The 24,244-nt window shown below is 46.9% G+C and overlaps 1 protein-coding gene across 1 annotated transcript in view; it reads right to left on the minus strand.

Annotated features, from left to right (window-relative positions):
* Positions 1-689: 689 nt before the first annotated feature.
* pkp3b (plakophilin 3b) overlaps positions 690-24,244 on the minus strand; it is a 69,047-nt gene continuing 45,492 nt past the window's right edge. The window contains exons 9-11 of the mRNA XM_084337695.1: positions 19,085-19,280; positions 14,031-14,118; positions 690-1,728 (exon numbers count right to left, since the gene is read on the minus strand). Of these exons, the coding sequence (XP_084193821.1) occupies positions 1,687-1,728; positions 14,031-14,118; positions 19,085-19,280 (326 nt within the window). The 3' untranslated portion in view covers positions 690-1,686. The remainder of the gene's footprint in view (positions 1,729-14,030; positions 14,119-19,084; positions 19,281-24,244) is intronic.

Consider the following 24,244-nt stretch of genomic DNA (forward strand, 5'->3'; position numbering starts at 1 on the left):
CCCTTTACTATCACACTACAGAAACCGGGTTAACCTTCTGTAGTGTGGCAGTGAAATGGTTAACCTTCTGTAGTGTGGTTGTGAAAGGGTTAACCCTTTGTCGTGGGGCAGCGAAAGGGTTAACCTGCTATATTGTCGCAGTGAAAGGGTTAACCCTCTGGTAGTGTGGTAGTGAAAGGGTTAATACTTGAGATGAAAACATCTGCGAGTCGGGCAGCATCTACTCCGGCTCGTCTAATCTAACGCACCCAGTCTCTTGCTACATTAACAATCTAAAGCGAACCCAGAGGTCCGTTGTATTAAAGCTACTTCTTCATATAAACCCAACTGGACTCCTGACTCCACAGTTCACACAGTACACTCTCCTCCCCACCGGGGGCTCATGCTGAGGGGGAGCCATGGGACAGTTAGCTCAGTAGTTACTGAACCACTACAGGTTACTACCAGTCTCTCTCTCTCTCTCTCTCTCTCTCTCTCTCTCTCTCTCTCTCCTCTCCTTCTCTTTCTCTCCCTCCCCCCCTCTCTCTTTCTCGCCCTCCCCCCCTCTCTCTCCTCTCTCCCTCCCCCCTCTCTCTCTCCCTCTTCCCCTCTCTCTCTCCTCTCCCCTCTCTTTATCTCTCCCTCCCTCCCTCTCTCTCTCTCTCTCTCTCTCTCTCTCTCTCCCTCCCTCCCTCCCTCTCTCTCTCTCTCAAAGGCTTGTGTCTCTGTAAAGGCATCTTGTGACAAACCAAATCGTTGTGAAGCATACAGAACAAAAAAAACTATTTTAATTGAACTTGATTAAAAAACCACACCAGATATGAAGGCTGTGAGAAAAAGCAGAAAGCCAGCAGGATTAAAAGGATGACCCTGTATGAGCAGAAAGCCAGCAGGATTAAAAGGATGACCCTGTATGAGCAGAAAGCCAGCAGGATTACAGGTGAGGGGGGGGTCACACAGGGTCTTAACCTCCACCTAGGATTCACGGATGATCGACGCAAGATATCCACTGCCTTTTAAGGGCATCCTTCCATCTCTGTAAACAGTCACAGACACACTGTGTGTGTGTGTGTGTGTGTGTGTGTGTGTGTGTGTGTGTGTGTGTGTGTGTGTGTGTGTGTGTGTGTGTGTGTGTGTGTGTGTGTGTGTGTGTGTGTGTGTGTGAGATTAGATCCACACACACATACTGCACTGAAGACATAATCAGTGAAACTGTTTCAGGGAATAAAGTCCACCTTCTATGCATAGTAGCACACACACACACACACACACACATGCACACACACATGCACGCACACACGCACACACACACACACACACACACACATGCACGCACACACGCACACACACACACACACCTTCAGAGTCCAACTGTTCACAGAGGCAGCCAAACCAAACACACGATCACTCACTCTCTAAACACGGCGTTCCGCCCCCAGAATCCATCGACCTGCAGGTTGGCGAGTCTCTATTTGTCTCATCCATAAAAAGTCCCATCAGATTCCCCCGGTCGTGGGCTTCCAGAACCGGTAAAGATCCACCACTCCATCCCCCCCTGGTCCTCCTCTTCTTCTCTCTTCCTCCTCCTCGTCTTCCTCGACTCTGAGGTCACAGCTAGCGCCGTCTGACGCCACGCGACATGTGATCTGAGCGCGTGCGGCCTGAGCGCCTCTCCTCCTCCTCCTCCTCCTCCTCCGCCGCCGCTCTCTAGATGCTGACGTCCGTGAAGTCTCGTCTGGCGAAGCCTTTCTGTGAGACACCAGAGAGAAGAGAGACCAATCAGGAGTCAAGAATCAAGAGGTTTATCTGTCACATACATACCAGGGCACACAGTGACATGCGGGTGGTCATGCCCGCATCGATTGTGCAATAATACAATAGACATACAAAAAAAAAAAGGTAATAAGAAGACATAAATGATGTGCATGATAAAAATAGACTAAATTCCCATAATAAAATGCTAAATTCCTGAGAAGGCACTGGTTCCTATGTACACTACTATACAATATACAATTTGAAAAATAACGTGTTGCTTTCTTGCAGAGGGTCATGGCCCCCGGGCAGCGTTTGTTTACTCGCTCTCAGACTGCTGGGAATAGTTGCGGGGGAGGGGGGGGGGGGGGGGGGGGGGTGAATAGTTGCGGGGGAGGGGGGGGGGGGGGGGGGCTGGTGGTGAATAGTTGCGTGCGGGGGGGGGGGGGGGGGGGCTGGTGGTGAACACGGGAAGGACGTAGCAAACCAACAGGTGCCGAGTGGACCAGGTGGACCAGGTGCCAAAACGTGGGATTTATTCTTCCACAGAAGACAAAGAGACAATCGCAGAATTCCTCTGAAAGATTCCAGACATTCCATTGGTCTGACCCGAGTTCAAAAAGGACATTGGAAACAGACAACATTAATCCAGGCAGTGAGGAGATGCAAGAATAGGTGTTAGGCAGGTTTACTGGCTCGAATACAGCACTAAACGGCAGGTAGCTCAAATACAGCACTAAACGGCAGGTAGCTCAAATACAGCACTAAACGGCAGGTAGCTCAAATACAGCACTAAACGGCAGGTAGCTCAAATACAGCACTAAACGGCAGGTAGCTCAAATACAGCACTAAACGGCAGGTAGCTCAAATACAGCACTAAACGGCAGGTAGCTCAAATACAGCACTAAACGGCAGGTAGCTCAAATACAGCACTAAACGGCAGGTAGCTCAAATACAGCACTAAACGGCAGGTGTACTCGCTCGAATTCAGCACTAAATGGACAACATTAATACAGGCAGTGAGTAGACACAAGAGTAGGTGTTATAGATAGAAATAGAATAGAAATACTTTTATTATCCCGAGGGAATTTTGACAATGCAAATCGCTCAACATTTAAACATTTAGACAGAACAGGTCACGAATAAGAATAACAAAACAAATCAAATCAAATGGCCTAAGATAAGAGTAGAATAAAATAGAATAAAAATGGAATAAAATATACAGTAAATAAATACAGTAAAAATATACTGAGGTCTACAGTAGGTGTAATATTGCACAGTGCTGTTTCAAAACTAAGAGTCCAGGAAGATGGTACTGTCACTCTGTGCTCAGTGATGCAGTGAGGCACAGTGATGCATTGTAAAGTCTGATGGCTGTCGGAATGAAGGCCTTCCTGTGTAGGTGTTCTGGCTCAAACACAGCACTAGAAACCTCAGTACAGTTTGGCAGGTAGTAAGGAGTAAGGACCACAGCAGCTTATGATTCTGAAACAGGTAAACACAGACTCTGACACAAACAGACGACAAATGATAAAGTGATGAGGACAAGAGACAGTAGACAATTAGAAATTCAAGGTAGATTCATAGCACAGGTACTTCATAGTAAGATACAGTTCATTCATAGACGATGACAATAGTACTTTGTAGGGTATAACTGTATAATGTTCCAAAACAAACCAATAAGCAATAGTTCAAGTTCAAGTTTCTTTATTAGTTGTCATACAGAAGTACAGAATACTTTTATACAAAATGCTTCTTTCTGTTACGCTCCAGAGACTGTGCTAGACAAAAAAGATAAGTATAAAATAAAATAAGTATAGCAAGTATAAAATAGAAGTCACGTACGTAGACACAAGTGTTCAATATGTACATATGTACAATGTTCAATGCAAAGTAGAAGTAACTGAGTTACCATACAAATAATATACTATACAATATACAATATACTATATAGTGCAAAGGAGAAATGGGATGAGGTACAATTTAGGTACAATTTACAGTAAGGTGTACTGGGTATGGGTTGTAGTGCAAATTCTTTGCCAATCAATATAAAGTGTGTTTGTGTGATCTAAAGTGTGGAGAGTGGGTGCTGCAGTGAGTTGTTTGTTTAAAGTGAGTGTGTGCGTGTGGATGTGTGTGCTGTGAGTGCATCTGATGGTTGTTGTATAGTGTTATTGTTCGTTGAGCATCCTGATGGCCTGGGGATAGAAGCTTCTTCTGAGTCTTTCTGTGCTTGCATTGAGACTCCGATATCGCTTGCCTGACCGCAGCAGTTCAAAGAGGCAGTTTGGGTGGCTGGAGTCTTTGATCATTCTCTTAGCCTTACCCATACACCGCTTGTTGTAAATGTCCTGGAGAGTGGGAAGCCCCCCTCCAATTGTGCGTTCGGCTGAACGGGCCACTCTCTGTAGTCTGCTACGGTCTTGTGTGGTGCTATTCCCAAACCAGGAGGTGATATTGCCAATAAAAAGGAAGTTCCTCCTTCTGTTAACCATTTCACTGCCACACTACAGAAGGTTAACCTTTCACTACCACACTACAGAAGGTTAACCGTCTGTAGTGTGGCAGTGAAAGGTTAACCGTCTGTAGTGTGGTAGTGAAAGGTTAACACTTTGAGTGCCACTCACGAGATTTCTTATTTTTTTATTTTTTTTGCGATCTGAAAAATTATTGCATCACCCGAGCCTACCCGAGTATAGCCGAGCTGCGCCGGTGATCAATGTGGAAAAAAGCGCCCCCTGTCGTCTCCCAGATGACATAAGTGATTTTGGAATGGACTCAATGAAAATGTGGGGAAAAAAATCCGGTACTCCACATTTTCCAGTTCACTGATCCAGCCGGGGTTACCACAGTTCATTCTGGAACCTCAGATCCCCGCGGATCATGGAGTTCTACAGTATCGCGTTGGATCCATACACTTATCGATTTTTTCGAATGGTGATCAGGAATTGGAATATACCAGTTGGATACCATCTGATGTCAGGTAAGGACTCTATGTTATCAGTGGTAGGATAATCAGAGTAAGTTTGATGAAGTTATAAGCTGTTTTGTGAAATGTCTTCTTTCGGTTTCACTGTAAAAGTCTGTGAGGAAATCAACGGAGCGATTATCAGTGCGCGGCCGTAATGTGCTTGCGTGCACGTATAATATTGATCATCTAGCGTTTATTTGAAAACGATTCATAAAAAGGCCGACGAATATCAACGTTGTGGAATATTCCACTAAAAGACGATTTTCATAGAATGCTCCAGAATGAGCTGTTTTTTATATCAAAACGGGGGCTTTTCTAACTGCTCTGAAACGGAAACGACGCGATAAAAAAACAATCTGCCTTCACAGCACTGACTGGAAATAGTATTTGATAATGCGATGGGCAGATTAGACACATAGCCATAATTTAAAACATAGATTAGGCGATATTAACGTTAACATTGGCGCCGATGGTGGCATTCAAGCGGTAAAACGGAAAACCAGGCGTGGCGCTCAAAGTGTTAACCTTCTGTAGTGTGGTAGTGAAAGGTTAACCTTCTGTAGTGTGGCAGTGAAAGGTTAACCGTCTGTAGTGTGGTAGTGAAAGGGTTAACCTTCTGTAGTGTGGTTGTGAAAGGGTTAACCCTCTGTCGTGTGGAAGTGAAAGTGTTAACCTTCTGTATTGTCGCAGTGACAAAGGGTTAACCATTTTGGTAGTGGAAGGGTTAATATCCTATCGGCGGCCAGCAGGCGGCGCTGTTCTAATGAATGCGACGGCCGGTCAGTTGTTATCTAATTCATCATTAACAGCAGAAGCCCTGAGAGAGGAAATCAGTCTTTACACAAAGGCTCTCGTTACATATACAAGCGTAGGAAGGGGAATTAAAACAAGCGTACAAAACAGCTTTTTGGCCGTTTACGTGGGTGTGTTTTTAAGTGGAATTCTTTAAAGGCCCCATCCGTGATTCAAAGACACCACCAAAAGCAATGTTTTCATTCTCTAGTTGTTTGATTAGGCTCTTAATACAATTTCTAACACTAGACAACATGGAAATATACATTATATACAACTGTATTTGCTATATTTTCGTTACTTTGGCTGTTTGTTTACTTTGGTATGTGTGTAAATATTCTAAAACAGACCAATATATCAGACCAGTAAATCTCGGTACTTTGCCTTTTTTCAAGGCCACGCCCACTTTTGGTGGAAGACACTGTCTATCGTTATTGTATTTGGCCAGCAGAACAGTTACAGTACATTGTATTTGGCCAGCAGAACAGTTACAGTACATTGTATTTGGCCAGCAGAACAGTTACAGTACATTGTATTTGGCCAGCAGAACAGTTACAGTACATTGTATTTGTCACTGTCCCCCACGACACCAGGACCCTCTGTCACTGTCCCCCAGGACACCAGGAGGCCCCTCTGTCACTGTCCCCCAGGCCCCTCTGTCACTGTCCCCCAGGACACCAGGAGGCCCCTCTGTCACTGTCCCCCACGACACCAGGAGGCCCCTCTGTCACTGTCCCCCAGGACACCAGGAGGCCCCTCTGTCACTGTCCCCCAGGACACCAGGAGGCCCCTGTGTCACTGTCCCCCACGACACCAGGCCCCTCTGTCACTGTCCCCCACGACACCAGGACCCTCTGTCTGGACACCGGCTTGAGAAACTCCCCAGAGTCATGAGGAATTCCACCAGCAGCGCCGTCATGTAATCATTAACAGCCTCAGAGGAGATGTTTGTGCTCACTGAGCCACGTTACGTCAAGAGAGACGATAGGAGGTCAACACAGAGCGGGGAGGGCGGGTGGGGGGGGGGGGGGGGGTGTAGAGGGTAACAGGGGGGGGGGTGTAGAGGGTAACAGGAGGGGGGGGGGGGGGGTAGAGGGTAACAGGAGGGGGGGGGGGGTACGGTAACAGGGGGAGGGGGGGGGTGTAGAGGGTAACAGGAGGGGGGGGGGGGGTACGGTAACAGGGGGGGGGGGGTAGAGGGTAACAGGAGGGGGGGGGGTAGGGTAACAGGGGGGGGGTAGGCGAGAGGAAGAGAAGGTGAGAACATTGGAAGGGAGTGGAGGTCAGCTGGGAGGGGGAGCGGATGTGGGCCGTTAGTGAAGCAAACCATCTGTTGGACGAAACAAAACAAAAAAAAACTAAAATAACGCAAGTCCCACACACATGTGTATTTTATAACCGTGTCATCCTACTGGACAGACTTCAGACTTCACACTTAGCTAAGGTACACTGAGTACTGCAGAACACAGCTACAGTCTAGTGCACTGACAAACAGTACTGTAGTTGTAGATCTGGTATGTCATAAATGTATAGATGTAGCAGTACTGACTATCTGTATGTCATGTATGTCATATATGTTATGATGAAGTGAACATGGAGGACCCTGATGTAAACAAGACGAAAGTCTTTCTCTGGTCTGCATCCCCTTAACAATTGTGTGTATTGAGCTGTACTGTATTGTACCCATTCTGCAATCTGTTAATAAACTTTTCAATCAATCAATCAATAGTGCACTGAGTACTGCAGCACATAACTACAGTCTGGTGCACTTAACAGTTTTAGCCTCTTCAGTTCGATATATAATTGACTTCAAGGTCCTGCTGTTCGCTTTCAAAGCCCTGAACCAACTGGCTCCCTCCTATATCTCAGGTCTCCTAACCCCACCTCCAGGTCTCTCAGGTCTCCTAACCCCTCACACCACCTCCAGGTCTCCCAGGTCTCCTAAACCCTGACACCACCTCCAGGTCTCCCAGGTCTCCTAAACCCTGACACCACCTCCAGGTCTCAGGTCTCCTAAACCCTGACACCACCTCCAGGTCTCCCAGGTCTCCTAAACCCTGACACCACCTCCAGGTCTCCCAGGTCTCCTAACCCCTCACACCACCTCCAGGTCTCCCAGGTCTCCTAAACCCTCACACCACCTCCAGGTCTCTCAGGTCTCCTAAACCCTCACACCACCTCCAGGTCTCCCAGGTCTCCTAACCCCTCACACCACCTCCAGGTCTCTCAGGTCTCCTAAACCCTGACACCACCTCCAGGTCTCCCAGGTCTCCTAAACCCTCACACCACCTCCAGGTCTCCCAGGTCTCAGGTCTCCTAAACCCTGACACCACCTCCAGGTCTCCCAGGTCTCCTAAACCCACCTCCAGGTCTCAGGTCTCCTAAACCCTGACACCACCTCCAGGTCTCTCAGGTCTCCTAAACCCTGACACCACCTCCAGGTCTCCCAGGTCTCCTAAACCCTCACACCACCTCCAGGTCTCCCAGGTCTCCTAAACCCTCACACCACCTCCAGGTCTCTCAGGTCTCCTAAACCCTGACACCACCTCCAGGTCTCAGGTCTCCTAAACCCTGACACCACCTCCAGGTCTCCCAGGTCTCCTAAACCCTGACACCACCTCCAGGTCTCCCAGGTCTCCTAAACCCTGACACCACCTCCAGGTCTCCCAGGTCTCCTAAACCCTCACACCACCTCCAGATCTCCCAGGTCTCCTAAACCCTCACACCACCTCCAGGTCTCCCAGGTCTCCTAAACCCTCACACCACCTCCAGGTCTCTCAGGTCTCCTAAACCCTCACACCACCTCCAGGTCTCAGGTCTCCTAAACCCTGACACCACCTCCAGGTCTCCCAGGTCTCCTAAACCCTCACACCACCTCCAGGTCTCAGGTCTCCTAAACCCTGACACCACCTCCAGGTCTCCCAGGTCTCCTAAACCCTCACACCACCTCCAGGTCTCCCAGGTCTCCTAAACCCTCACACCACCTCCAGGTCTCCCAGGTCTCCTAAACCCTGACACCACCTCCAGGTCTCCCAGGTCTCCTAAACCCTCACACCACCTCCAGGTCTCCCAGGTCTCCTAAACCCTGACACCACCTCCAGGTCTCTCAGGTCTCCTAAACCCTGACACCACCTCCAGGTCTCTCAGGTCTCCTAAACCCTGACACCACCTCCAGGTCTCAGGTCTCCTAACCCCTGACACCACCTCCAGGTCTCCCAGGTCTCCTAAACCCTCACACCACCTCCAGGTCTCTCAGGTCTCCTAAACCCTCACACCACCTCCAGGTCTCCCAGGTCTCCTAAACCCTGACACCACCTCCAGGTCTCTCAGGTCTCCTAAACCCTGACACCACCTCCAGGTCTCAGGTCTCCTAAACCCTGACACCACCTCCAGGTCTCCCAGGTCTCCTAAACCCTCACACCACCTCCAGGTCTCCCAGGTCTCCTAAACCCTCACACCACCTCCAGGTCTCCCAGGTCTCCTAAACCCTGACACCACCTCCAGGTCTCCCAGGTCTCCTAAACCCTGACACCACCTCCAGGTCTCCCAGGTCTCCTAAACCCTCACACCACCTCCAGGTCTCCCAGGTCTCCTAAACCCTCACACCACCTCCAGGTCTCCCAGGTCTCCTAAACCCTCACACCACCTCCAGGTCTCCCAGGTCTCCTAAACCCTGACACCACCTCCAGGTCTCTCAGGTCTCCTAAACCCTGACACCACCTCCAGGTCTCCCAGGTCTCCTAAACCCTCACACCACCTCCAGGTCTCCCAGGTCTCCTAAACCCTGACACCACCTCCAGGTCTCTCAGGTCTCCTAAACCCTAACACCACCTCCAGGTCTCTCAGGTCTCCTAAACCCTGACACCACCTCCAGGTCTCCCAGGTCTCCTAAACCCTGACACCACCTCCAGGTCTCCCAGGTCTCCTAAACCCTCACACCACCTCCAGGTCTCTCAGGTCTCCTAAACCCTGACACCACCTCCAGGTCTCTCAGGTCTCCTAAACCCTGACACCACCTCCAGGTCTCAGGTCTCCTAAACCCTGACACCACCTCCAGGTCTCTCAGGTCTCCCAGGTCTCCTAACCCCTCACACCACCTCCAGGTCTCCCAGGTCTCCTAAACCCTGACACCACCTCCAGGTCTCAGGTCTCCTAAACCCTGACACCACCTCCAGGTCTCAGGTCTCCTAAACCCTGACACCACCTCCAGGTCTCCCAGGTCTCCTAAACCCTGACCCCACCTCCAGGTCTCAGGTCTCCTAAACCCTGACACCACCTCCAGGTCTCTCAGGTCTCCTAAACCCTGACACCACCTCCAGGTCTCCCAGGTCTCCTAAACCCTGACACCACCTCCAGGTCTCAGGTCTCCTAAACCCTCACACCACCTCCAGGTCTCAGGTCTCCTAAACCCTGACACCACCTCCAGGTCTCTCAGGTCTCCTAAACCCTGACACCACCTCCAGGTCTCTCAGGTCTCCTAAACCCTCACACCACCTCCAGGTCTCCCAGGTCTCCTAAACCCTCACACCACCTCCAGGTCTCTCAGGTCTCCTAAACCCTGACACCACCTCCAGGTCCCAGGTCTCCTAAACCCTGACACCACCTCCAGGTCTCAGGTCTCCTAAACCCTGACACCACCTCCAGGTCTCTCAGGTCTCCTAAACCCTGACACCACCTCCAGGTCTCTCAGGTCTCCTAAACCCTCACACCACCTCCAGGTCTCAGGTCTCCTAAACCCTCACACCACCTCCAGGTCTCCCAGGTCTCCTAAACCCTCACACCACCTCCAGGTCTCCCAGGTCTCCTAAACCCTGACACCACCTCCAGGTCTCTCAGGTCTCCTAAACCCTGACACCACCTCCAGGTCTCTCAGGTCTCCTAAACCCTGACACCACCTCCAGGTCTCTCAGGTCTCCTAAACCCTCACACCACCTCCAGGTCTCCCAGGTCTCCTAAACCCTGACACCACCTCCAGGTCTCTCAGGTCTCCTAACCCCTAACCCCACCTCCAGGTCTCCCAGGTCTCCTAAACCCTCACACCACCTCCAGGTCTCCCAGGTCTCCTAAACCCTCACACCACCTCCAGGTCTCTCAGGTCTCCTAAACCCTGACACCACCTCCAGGTCTCAGGTCTCCTAAACCCTCACACCACCTCCAGGTCTCCCAGGTCTCCTAAACCCTCACACCACCTCCAGGTCTCTCAGGTCTCCTAAACCCTGACACCACCTCCAGGTCTCCCAGGTCTCCTAACCCCTGACACCACCTCCAGGTCTCTCAGGTCTCCTAAACCCTGACACCACCTCCAGGTCTCCCAGGTCTCCTAAACCCTGACACCACCTCCAGGTCTCCCAGGTCTCCTAAACCCTCACACCACCTCCAGGTCTCCCAGGTCTCCTAACCCCTGACACCACATCCAGGTCTCCCAGGTCTCCTAAACCCTGACACCACCTCCAGGTCTCCCAGGTCTCCTAAACCCTGACACCACCTCCAGGTCTCTCAGGTCTCCTAAACCCTCACACCACCTCCAGGTCTCTCAGGTCTCCTAAACCCTGACACCACCTCCAGGTCTCTCAGGTCTCCTAAACCCTGACACCACCTCCAGGTCTCTCAGGTCTCCTAAACCCTGACACCACCTCCAGGTCTCCCAGGTCTCCTAAACCCTGACACCACCTCCAGGTCTCTCAGGTCTCCTAAACCCTCACACCACCTCCAGGTCTCCCAGGTCTCCTAAACCCTGACACCACCTCCAGGTCTCTCAGGTCTCCTAAACCCTCACACCACCTCCAGGTCTCCCAGGTCTCCTAAACCCTGACACCACCTCCAGGTCCCAGGTCTCCTAAACCCTGACACCACCTCCAGGTCTCCCAGGTCTCCTAAACCCTGACACCACCTCCAGGTCTCCCAGGTCTCCTAACCCCTGACACCACCTCCAGGTCTCTCAGGTCTCCTAAACCCTGACACCACCTCCAGGTCTCCCAGGTCTCCTAAACCCTGACACCACCTCCAGGTCTCCCAGGTCTCCTAAACCCTCACACCACCTCCAGGTCTCCCAGGTCTCCTAACCCCTGACACCACCTCCAGGTCTCCCAGGTCTCCTAAACCCTGACACCACCTCCAGGTCTCCCAGGTCTCCTAAACCCTGACACCACCTCCAGGTCTCTCAGGTCTCCTAAACCATCACACCACCTCCAGGTCTCTCAGGTCTCCTAAACCCTGACACCACCTCCAGGTCTCTCAGGTCTCCTAAACCCTGACACCACCTCCAGGTCTCTCAGGTCTCCTAAACCCTGACACCACCTCCAGGTCTCTCAGGTCTCCTAAACCCTCACACCACCTCCAGGTCTCCCAGGTCTCCTAAACCCTGACACCACCTCCAGGTCTCTCAGGTCTCCTAAACCCTCACACCACCTCCAGGTCTCTCAGGTCTCCTAAACCCTGACACCACCTCCAGGTCTCAGGTCTCCTAAACCCTCACACCACCTCCAGGTCTCCCAGGTCGTCTGACCTGGGCCTCCTGGCCGTCCCACGCTCAAGACTCAAAACTCAGAGACAAGCGTGCTTTCTCAGTTACAGCCCCTAGACTATGGAACAGCCTCCCCCCTTCCATCAGACTCGCCCCATCCGTCCATTCTTTCAAGTCTCGGCTTAAAACAGACTTCTATTCACTAGCGTTTGAATCTTCTTAACGTGCTTTATAAATAAATAAAGTTGACTTGACTTGAAAGCTCCTGATGCAATTTGTTTATTCACACCACCTTCGAGCGCACTGCTCTTCATCAGAGACATCCGATTGTTCATTTCACCGCTAAGAGCAGGTTTCTCTACATTTCTCTACACGATGGACGGATCTGATTTCAGAAGGTCGTCACCCACCTCTTGGAACAGGTTTAGTAAAGGCTTGTATTTCGACTAGACAATGATGAAGACAGAACCCTGTTGGGGACTAGTAGCACTAGTGTTCCTCCTGGGGCACGTTCACCACCGCTGCTACTCTGTACCGGAACTCTGAGAGTATTTGGGCTATCGTAAAAATCTCAGTGCGTCCAAAAGCCAAAAACTGAGGGAGTTATTGAACAAACACAAGTAGAATTCTACCTGCTTCAAGGTCAACCACCAAGGTCAAAATTCCGCCTTGAAAGAAGTGAGTAAAAAGGAGCCTAAAAAGCACGATCTAAAAGGCCTGGGTTCACAAACTTGATTGCAGTTGCAGACTAGTTCCAAGTTCAACATGTACACGTGATCAGCTACATGCACACGTGATCAGCTACATGCACATGTGATCAGCTACATGTACACGTGATCAGCTACATGTACACGTGATCAGCTACATGTACATGTGATCAGCTACATGCACACGTGATCAGCTACATGCACATGTGATCAGCTACATGCACATGTGATCAGCTACATGTACATGTGATCAGCTACATGTACATGTGATCAGCTACATGCACATGTGATCAGCTACATGCACATGTGATCAGCTACATGCACATGTGATCAGCTACATGCACATGTGATCAGCTACATGCACATGTGATCAGCTACATGCACATGTGATCAGCTAAATTGATGGTCAATTGCAGTGTCTACTTCACTAAGTAAAAACCTGTAAAAATCCCATTCCTATTTGGGACAATAACAGACATTGGAAGCTGAAGTAGTTCTGAAAAGCACTTAACTCACAGCACATTCTCTGACAATTACACAGCAATAACAACTATGGACTGTTTCAGGCTGAGGCTTAAAAGGTTTAAGGCAGGAAGACTGCACACAGACAAGGTGTGGTCAAATGATCTCCAACGAGAATGGGGATTGACAAAATGACTTAGTGTGGTTTGCCAAAATTCCTCAAGAAACAAAACCCACTCATTCCCATCAGCACCAAGAAACAAAACCCACTCATTCCCATCAGCATCAAGAAACAAAACCCACTCATTCCGATCAGCATCAAGAAACAAAACCCACTCATTCCCATCAGCATCAAGAAACAAAACCCACTCATCCCCATCAGCATCAAGAAACAAAACCCACTCATTCCGATCAGCATCAAGAAACAAAACCCACTCATTCCCATCAGCATCAAGAAACAAAACCCACTCATCCCCATCAGCATCAAGAAACAAAACCCACTCATTCCGATCAGCATCAAGAAACAAAACCCACTCATTCCGATCAGCATCAAGAAACAAAACCCACTCATTCCCATCAGCATCAAGAAACAAAACCCACTCATTCCGATCAGCATCAAGAAACAAAACCCACTCATTCCCATCAGCATCAAGAAACAAAACCCACTCATTCCCATCAGCATCAAGAAACAAAACCCACTCATTCCCATCAGCATCAAGAAACAAAACCCACTCATTCCCATCAGCATCAAGAAACAAAACCCACTCATTCCCATCAGCATCAAGAAACAAAACCCACTCATTCCCATCAGCATCAAGAAACAAAACCCACTTATTCCCATCAGCATTGTTGCCTCAAAATGTCTCTGGACGCTCAGCGGTGGAGATAGGGTTGTGAATCTCACCAGTTTGTAGTCTTTGTGCAGCTTGTTGTACTGGAACATGTTGCAGAGGACGGTGGATGCAGCCTTGGCAGCCTTCAGCCTCCCAGAGCTAAAACCAGGACACAAAACAGAAACACTTACATGATAAACACTTGAAAATTAATTGACAATTCTCTGCCAGTGACGGTTAGGTTGTGGTTCAGAGTATGGTCAGGGTTGGAATGGTCAGACAGTGGAATGTCCACATTCTTACGTAATCACATTATCACTGGGGAGTGTCATGTACAGACGGACAGGAGACCAGGCGTGGGAAAACCACAGCGGAGATGTCGTGGAGCAATGGTGATGCATGTCTTACATCGTCTTACATCGTCTAACATCTTATAACATCTTATAACATCGTCTAACATCTTCTAACATCTTCTAACATCTTATAACATCTTCTAACATCGTCTAACATCTTCTAACACCGTCTAACATCTTCTAACATCTTCTAACACCGTCTAACATCTTCTAACATCTTCTAACATCTTCTAACATCTTCTAACATTGTCTAACATCTTCTAACATCGTCTAACATCTTCTAACATCTTCTAACATCTTCTAACATCTTCTAACATCTTCTAACATCGTCTAACATCTTCTAACATCTTCTAACATCGTCTAACATCTTCTAACATCTTCTAACATCGTCTAACATCTTCTAACATCTTCTAACATCTTCTAACACCGTCTAACATCTTCTAACATCTTCTAACATCTTCTAACATCTTATAACATCTTCTAACATCTTCTAACATCTTCTAACATCGTCTAACATCTTATAACATCTTATAACATCTTCTAAGATCGTCTAACATCTTATAACATCTTATAACATCTTCTAACATCTTCTAACATCGTCTAACATCTTATAACATCTTATAACATCGTCTAACATCGTCTAACATCTTCTAACATCTTCTAACATCTTCTAACATCTTCTAACATCTTCTAACATCTTCTAACATCGTATAACATCTTCTAACATCTTCTAACATCTTATAACATCTTCTAACATCTTATAACATCTTCTAACATCGTCTAACATCTTCTAACATCTTCTAACATCTTCTAACATCTTCTAACATCTTCTAACATCGTCTAACATCTTCTAACATCTTCTAACATCTTCTAACATCTTCTAACACCGTCTAACATCTTATAACATCTTATAACATCTTATAACATCTTCTAACATCTTCTAACATCTTCTAACATCGTCTAACATCTTCTAACATCTTATAACATCTTCTAACATCTTCTAACATCGTCTAACATCTTCTAACATCTTCTAACACCGTCTAACATCTTATAACATCTTATAACATCTTATAACATCTTCTAACATCTTCTAACATCTTCTAACATCTTATAACATCGTCTAACATCTTCTAACATCTTCTAACATCTTCTAACACCGTCTAACATCTTATAACATCTTATAACATCTTCTAACATCTTCTAACATCTTCTAACATCTTCTAACATCTTCTAACATCGTCTAACATCTTCTAACATCTTCTAACATCTTCTAACATCGTCTAACATCTTATAACATCTTCTAACATCGTCTAACATCTTATAACATCTTCTAACATCTTCTAACATCGTCTAACATCTTCTAACATCTTCTAACATCGTCTAACATCTTATAACATCTTCTAACATCTTCTAACATCGTCTAACATCTTCTAACATCTTCTAACATCTTATAACATCTTCTAACATCTTCTAACATCTTCTAAGATTGTATAACATCGTCTAACGCCGTCTAACATCGTCAACAACACAACATGTGTCCTGCTGCTCTTCTCATTATGGCAATTCATCTTTCACACGATAACACCAAAGATCCAGTGTCATGGACGTGTGTGCAGTACTGCAGTCATCCACGCCTGAGCTACAGTCATCCACGCCTGAGCTACAGTCATCCACGCCTGAGCTACAGTCATCCACGCCTGAGCTACAGTCATCCACGCCTGAGCTACAGTCATCCACGCCTGAGCTACAGTCATCCACGCCTGAGCTACAGTCATCCACGCCTGAGCTACAGTCATCCACGCCTGAGCTACAGTCATCCACGCCTGAGCTACAGTCATCCACGCCTGAGCTACAGTCATCCACGCCTGAGCTACAGTCATCCACGCCTGAGCTACAGTCATCCACGCCTGAGCTACAGTCATCCACGCCTGAGCTACAGTCATCCACGCCTGAGCTACAGTCATCCACGCCTGAGCTACAGTCATCCACGCCTGAGCTACAGTCATCCACGCCTGAGCTACAGTCATCCACGCCTGAGCTACAGTCATCCACGCCTGAGCTACAGTCATCCACGCCTGAGCTACAGTCATCCACGCCTGAGCTACAGTCATCCACGCCTGAGCTACAGTCATCCACGCCTGAGCTACAGTCATCCACGCCTGAGCTACAGTCATCCACGCCTGAGCTACAGTCATCCACGCCTGAGCTACAGTCATCCACGCCTGAGCTACAGTCATCCACGCCTGAGCTACAGTCATCCACGCCTGAGCTACAGTCATCCACGCCTGAGCTACAGTCATCCACGCCTGAGCTACAAACCAAAGGCTCATAGCGGGGGTCGACTCTCTTCTACGTGAGCGCTCTTTGGACACAGCAGAGTACAATCACATGTTTGTTTAATTCAGGGTTATTAAAGGTCAGATCTATGTATTATTATGCGACAGTGGCTCGGGAGATGGAGCTCCTCCTGGGCAGCGTGTCGAAGTGTCCTTGAGCAAGACACTTAACCCCTAACTGGTCCCGATGAGCAGGTCGGCACCTTGAGCAAGACACTTAACCCCTAACTGGTCCCGATGAGCAGGTTGGCACCTTGAGCAAGACACTTAACCCCTAACTGGTCCCGATGAGCAGGTCGGCACCTTGCACGGTCGCCTCCACAGTTGGTGTGTGGATGTGTTAGTGAATGGGTCAAATGTGAGGGACAAATTGTAAAGCGCTTTGGATAAAAGCTGTTATATGTATGCACCTTAGGGTGGGAATCACCAGCTTCATCACGATACGATACGATATCGATTCTTTGGACAACGATACGATATTTTCCGATATCACAAAGTCTGCCACGATACGATACGATTCGATTCAGGTGCCTGCGATTGATACGAGACGATATTATATGCCCATTTAGCACAATCAGTAACATTTAAATCAACAAAAAAAAGGCAATGGAAATATCATTTGACATTTTTATTTTTGAGCTCTTCCAGACATTTAAATGAAAAACAATCTATTGTTTTTAATACAAATAGACCTCCTGTTCACTGTTTTTGGTTTGTTTTTCTTATTTCTTTCTCGATATTAATATCCTATTCACTGTCAGAGCTGTATTTTGGCTGGAAAAGGCATATTGGGAGTCCGAAGGTGCAGTACCGGCCAGATCCTGGTAGTGGGGCTATCTCAAGAATGCAGTAACCCCCCTCCTTCCCAGTCCCTAATGGACCTCTGCTGTTCTCTCTATAGCTCTATCAGCTTAGCTTAGTTAGCTTACGCTAACGCAACGTTAATTTAGGTATTTAACGCGACGCGGGCATAAAGGAATGGTGAGGATGCAAAGCATGTTAGATGCATTTGACCCGTTGTGGGGGAAAAAACAACAGGCACTTATTTCGGGTCGCAAAATAGGCGGACTCTGAAGCAATACTGTCTAACGTTAACACACGCTGCTACTGAGCTACTGTTGTTCCGGCCGGGCGGATATGCTCACCAGGGGATTTTCAAAATAAGACTTATCGCAATATGAATCGATCTTTTTACGTTGCATCGATCCTATTTGATAATTGATAATAGATCGATATATCGATCTGGATCGATGTATCGTCCCACCCCTTTATATAGTAATTATGCAGACAGGCTCCTGCCTAACCTTTCTTTGTTGAATACAGACTGTTTCAACTTGACAACATAAACATTCTAAATTGATTACATTTAATTTCCAGTCAGTTGTAGATATGAGCAAACACTGCAACAGGAAGTCAACTACAGTCCAAGCTGTTCCCTAGCAACACAATTACACTGAAACTGTCTACACACAGAAGTCACTGTCAATCTATATGTACACAATCTGTGTGTGCGTGTGTGTCTGTGTGTCTGTGTCTGTGTCTGTGTGTGTGTGTGTGTGTGTGTGTGTGTGTGTGTGTGTGTGTGTGTGCGTGCGTGTGTGTATCGCAGAAGTATATAAATGCACCATTTACCATGATCACTGTAAGCCAGTAATAGACAATACTTAGCCTCCATTGATATAATAGAATAGAATAGAAATCCTTTAATAATCCTGAGGGACATTGGGCACTACAGATCGCTCACGTTGAACAACAATAAACATTCTAAAATCTTTTTTTTATCTACTTTTTCTCCCAATTTTCTGTTTTTCTCCCATCCCCAATTTCGTATTGTCCAATTCTCCCCTCCCCTGTCTCGAACGTTGTTAGGCCACGCCTCTCACAAGCCGGCTGCAATGTGGACGAAGCCTTGCATCACGTGTCCCCTCCGGTACTCGAGGAGGCAGCCTGTCGCATCTTTTCACCTGTACAGCGCGATCTCTCAGCGGCGAGGAGTAACGCGTGGGAGGCTCACGCCGCCCCCGATACTTCCTGTTTCCGCTGTACAGGCGCACCAACCGACCTGTAGGAGTCGCTGTCCACAACGTCCGATCCCCACCCACCGGCTTTCCACCCCTAACACTGCCAATTGTGTTAGTAGAAACGACCAGCCAAGCTGGTAGCAATGCCGAGAGCTGGGCTCAAACCCAGCATCTCCTGCATTAGTGGCGAGCGCCTTGCCCACTGCGCCACTTAGCCGCCAACATTCTAAAATCTTAAATATACAACTATCCAGCCAAAAATATCCAGTAAAATGTACAGTAATAAGTGTGAAAATGTAAAGTGAAAAGTGTAAAAAAGAAAATGTAAGTGTCCAGGAAGATTTGGCCAAGCTGTACTGTCACCCTGTGCTCAGCTGGGGTTAGGGTTAGGGTTAAAGGTTAAAGGTGGTTCTACCTGTTGTCGTGGGAGGTCTTGATGCCCACCAGCTTGGGCAGGCCGTTGAAGTAGGAGATGTCGCGGGCGGCCAGGGAGCTGCCGGTCACCAGGTAGTTGAGGGCTCCGCAGATGTTGACCACCACCTCGCTGGACGGGTCCTTCTGGGTGCCGTCGCCGGGGAGCTTGGACACCAGAGCGTTCACCACGTTCTTGGCTGGAAGGCGGGAGAGAGAGAAGGTGGTTAATTCAGTTCAGCGACTTTGGGTCATTGAAAAGCGCTATACAAATGAAATGAATTATTATTATTATTATTATTATTATTAATATATACACTTTCTTACTGGAAACCACAGGTTTCAGACAGTACTGAAGGATATGGCTGGTTTTCGTTGTGATTATAAATAGTTAATTTGAGTATGTAAATACCTACTGGACCTTTTCTAAACTGTTTAGTTAAAGTTAGAGCTCTGGGTTTGTTGCATTTGAAGTGAAGATACCGTGGACAGCGAAGAGAGGAGAGAGACGGCGGTCTCCTTACTGTCTTCCTTATTCATTGGCATCAAGTGTAATCCTTCGTTTCCTGAACATCCCCTGATCCCTCCCCCTCGTATGTATATATTTACTGTTAGGATCTCTGTTTAACAATACTGTATATTTGCATATCTTGTATGTCACAAATGTAACAGAACTGTATTTCTGTATGTCATGTAGGCCTATGTCATAAATGTCATGATTAGATTAGATTAGATGATTAGATTATATTTGTATATGTGTATGTTGTGTATGTCATACATGTCATTATGAATTGAAAATGGGGGACCCTGATGTAAACACGACGAAAGTCTTTCTCTGGTCTGCATCCCCTTAACAATTGTGTGTATTGAGCCGTACTGTATTGTACCCATTCTGCAATCTGTTAATAAAAAATCAATTCAATCAAACTAGTCCACATGATGTCTAGCTGGTGTAAATAATATAGTAAGAGGGTGCTACGTTTATACAACGGTTAGTTCCAACCAAGTAATTTGATTGGACAAGAGGAGTGCTGATAATCAGTATAACAGCACTGGGACTTTTAACTATAATGTATCACTCCGCCACACAGGTGTTCTACTAATAACCGTTAATTAGGCTTCATTAACAAAGGTGTTCTGTTAATAACCATTAATTAGACTACATTAACACAGGTGTTCTATTAATAACTGTTAATTAGGGTTAATTAACACATGTGTTCTATTAATAACCGTTAATTAAGTACATTAACACAGGTGTTCTATAAATAACTGTTAATTAGGGTACATTAACACAGGTGTTCTATTAATAACTGTTAATTAGGGTACATTAACACAGGTGTTCTAATAATAACAACCGTTAATTAAGTACATTAACACAGGTGTTCTATAAATAACTGTTAATTAGGCTTCATTAACACAGGTGTTCTATTAATAACCATTAATTAGAGATTTTTGTTCCTCACATTCACCCAGTCACTCACACATTCACACCGACGGCGGAGGCGACCATGCAAGGTGCCAACCTGCTGATCGGGAGCAGTTAAGTGTCTTGCTCAAGGACACTTCGACACGCTGCCAGGAGGAGTGTGGAATAGAACCGGGAACCTTTCGCTTACCAGACGACCCGTTCTACCTCCTGAGCCACTGTCGCCCCCCATAAAAGCAATATAACACTCGAGGTCCTGCTGATAATCAGTATAACCTCTCATGGGATGTTGATTAAATATAGCGTTGCACTTTTTACTATGTTATTCCATTTCTATTTACTTCTTAATCTTATTTTTATGACTAGTGCTCTTACTGCTGAGCTGACCCGTTTCTCTCGTCCAATACATTTCACTGTACCGTTGACCTTCTGTTGACCTACAGTTAACAAGATTAAAATGCACACTTTAAAGTCAGTACAATTGAGCCGTGCCATTCTGACTCCCTACAGTAGCTCTTAAAACCTCAGAGCACGTCAACCTTATCCCTCTGCCATTCTGACTCCCTACAGTACCATTCTGACTCCTACAGTACCATTCTGACTCCCTACAGTACCATTCTGACTCCTACAGTACCATTCTGACTCCCTACAGTACCATTCTGACTCCTACAGTACCATTCTGACTCCTACAGTACCATTCTGACTCCCTACAGTACCATTCTGACTCCCACAGTACCATTCTGACTCCTACAGTACCATTCTGACTCCTACAGTACCATTCTGACTCCCTACAGTACCATTCTGACTCCTACAGTACCATTCTGACTCCCTACAGTACCATTCTGACTCCTACAGTACCATTCTGACTCCTACAGTAGCTCTTAAAACCTCAGAACATTCCAACCTCATCCCTCTGCCATTCTGACTCCCTACAGTACCATTCTGACTCCTGACTCCCTACAGTACCATTCTGACTCCAACAGTACCATTCTGACTCCTACATTCTGACTCCTACAGTACCATGCTGACTCCCTACAGTACCATTCTGACTCCTACAGTACCATTCTGACTCCTACAGTACCATTCTGACACCTACAGTACCATTCTGACTCCCTACAGTACCATTCTGACTCCTATAGTACCATTCTGACTCCTACAGTACCATTCTGACTCCTACAGTACCATTCTGACTCCTACAGTACCATTCTGACTCCATACAGTACCATTCTGACTCCTACAGTACCATTCTGACTCCCTACAGTACCATTCTGACTCCTACAGTACCATTCTGACTCCTACAGTACCATTCTGACTCCTACATTCTGACTCCTATAGTACCATTCTGACTCCCTACAGTACCATTCTGACTCCTACATTCTGACTCCTATAGTACCATTCTGACTCCCTACAGTACCATTCTGACTCCTACATTCTGACTCCCTACAGTAGCTCTTAAAACCTCAGAGCATGCCAACCTCATCCCTCTGCCATTCTGACTCCTACATTCTGACTCCCTACAGTACCATTCTGACTCCCTACAGTACCATTCTGACTCCTACATTCTGACTCCTACAGTACCATTCTGACTCCTACAGTACCATTCTGACTCCCTACAGTACCATTCTGACTCCCTACAGTACCATTCTGACTCCTACATTCTGACTCCTATAGTACCATTCTGACTCCTACAGTACCATTCTGACTCCTACAGTACCATTCTGACTCCCTACAGTACCATTCTGACTCCCTACAGTACCATACAGTACCATTCTGACTCCTACAGTACTATTCTGACTCCTACAGTACCATTCTGACTCCCTACAGTACTATTCTGACTCCTACAGTACCATTCTGACTCCCTACAGTACCATACAGTACCATTCTGACTCCCTACAGTACCATTCTGACTCCTACAGTACCATTCTGACTCCTACAGTACCATTCTGACTCCTACAGTACCATTCTGACTCCTACAGTACCATTCTGACTCCCTACAGTACCATTCTGACTCCCTACAGTACCATTCTGACACCATTCTGACGTACCATTCTGACTCCTACAGTACCATTCTGACTCCCTACAGTACCATTCTGACTCCCTACAGTACCATTCTGACACCATTCTGACTCCCTACAGTACCATTCTGACTCCTACAGTACCATTCTGACTCCCTACAGTACCATTCTGACTCCCTACAGTACCATTCTGACTCCCTACAGTACCATTCTGACTCCTATTCTGACTCCCTACAGTACCATTCTGACTCCTACAGTACCATTCTGACTCCTACAGTACCATTCTGACTCCCTACAGTACCATTCTGACTCCCTACAGTACCATTCTGACTCCCACAGTAGCTCTGAACATCTCAGAGTCAACCTCCTTCCTCTGCCAGTTGACACACAACACAATGTTGGTACAAACAGCCAGTGGTAGAATTACAACAGATGAATACATGGCGTCATCCTTCCTTCTGCACTAAAAGGTGATCTTGTAACATTAGACCTGACGACTAAAGAAACTTGAAACTTGAAACTTGAACTTTCTACAGGCGCCTCCGAATTTGATCCATTCATCCAGCGTTCACTGTTGCTTCAAAGACTGCAGTTGTATTTGGGCTGCTCTGTTCAGATGTTTCACTTCCCTCCACACTGATCCTAGTTGTATAAGACTGAGTTTATACTGTACATCTGTCCATCAGTCGTGCGTTTTTAATGTACAATACTTGTTTACAACTCAAATGCTTATAATTATGGTCTTACTGAGCTGGATGCAATTTTTGGTTAGCTTGTAGTGTATATTATATCAATGTTGAGCTGCTGCTGCTAACACTATGAATTTCCCTTTTTAGGAATTAATAAAATGTCAACCAACCAACCAACCAATCAATCAATGCTGTGTGTGCGTGTGCACACCTATCTGTGCATCTGTTTATATGGTAATATTCCAGCAGAATCAGCTTAACCACAACAGCTTAACCAGTGCCCCCATATTATCATAATTTGAATGTTTAACCCCTTAACTCATTCAGCGCCATCGCTTAATGAGCCAGGGGGCGCTAGAACGCCACCGCTTTAATCAATGGGGGGACTGCGAGATTTGCGAGTGCTTAAAATATATATATATCCACCCGTCGATTGTCAGTGAGTTGCTTCCAGTCAACATGCACAAAACAGATTGTTTTGTCATCCGTACATTTCCGTTTTATACCGTTTTGAATATGAGCATAGTTTTGGTGATTCTTAGTAATCCCAGGAAAAGACGCGATAATAGCCCTTTGGTGGAATACACTAAACACGTTGTCATTTTTCGCCTGATTATCGAATCTTTCTGAAATCAACGCTAGATTATCATTATTATCCTTCCTCGTGCATACATGAAATGGCCCTCGTAGCGCGGCGCTCCCCCCCCTCCCCTCCTGCACCCAACGGTAAAAAGCCACACACATAAAACAGATAGCTTCAATCGCGGTAGAAAAAAATATCAGATCAACGCAACATTTTATATATAGAGTCCTTACCTGGTCTCTGATGTAATGCAAAAAAAGATAATCCAATTATCTGATCGCCATTCCAGTTATCCACAGCGATCCTGTCTCCGACGTTATTGGGCATTGCACATGAACGGGCGGGCGGGGTCAGTTGTCCAAGCCATCCCTACAAGCGTGTGTTTTGCCCGCCCCCGCGCCACAGCTCGGTAGAGAAAAGAAACTACACCGTTTCTAATAGAGTGCAATAG

Source organism: Notolepis coatsorum (genome assembly GCF_963971535.1).
Source record: "Notolepis coatsorum genome assembly, chromosome: 20".
In the NCBI taxonomy this organism is placed as follows: Eukaryota; Metazoa; Chordata; class Actinopteri; order Aulopiformes; family Paralepididae; genus Notolepis; species Notolepis coatsorum.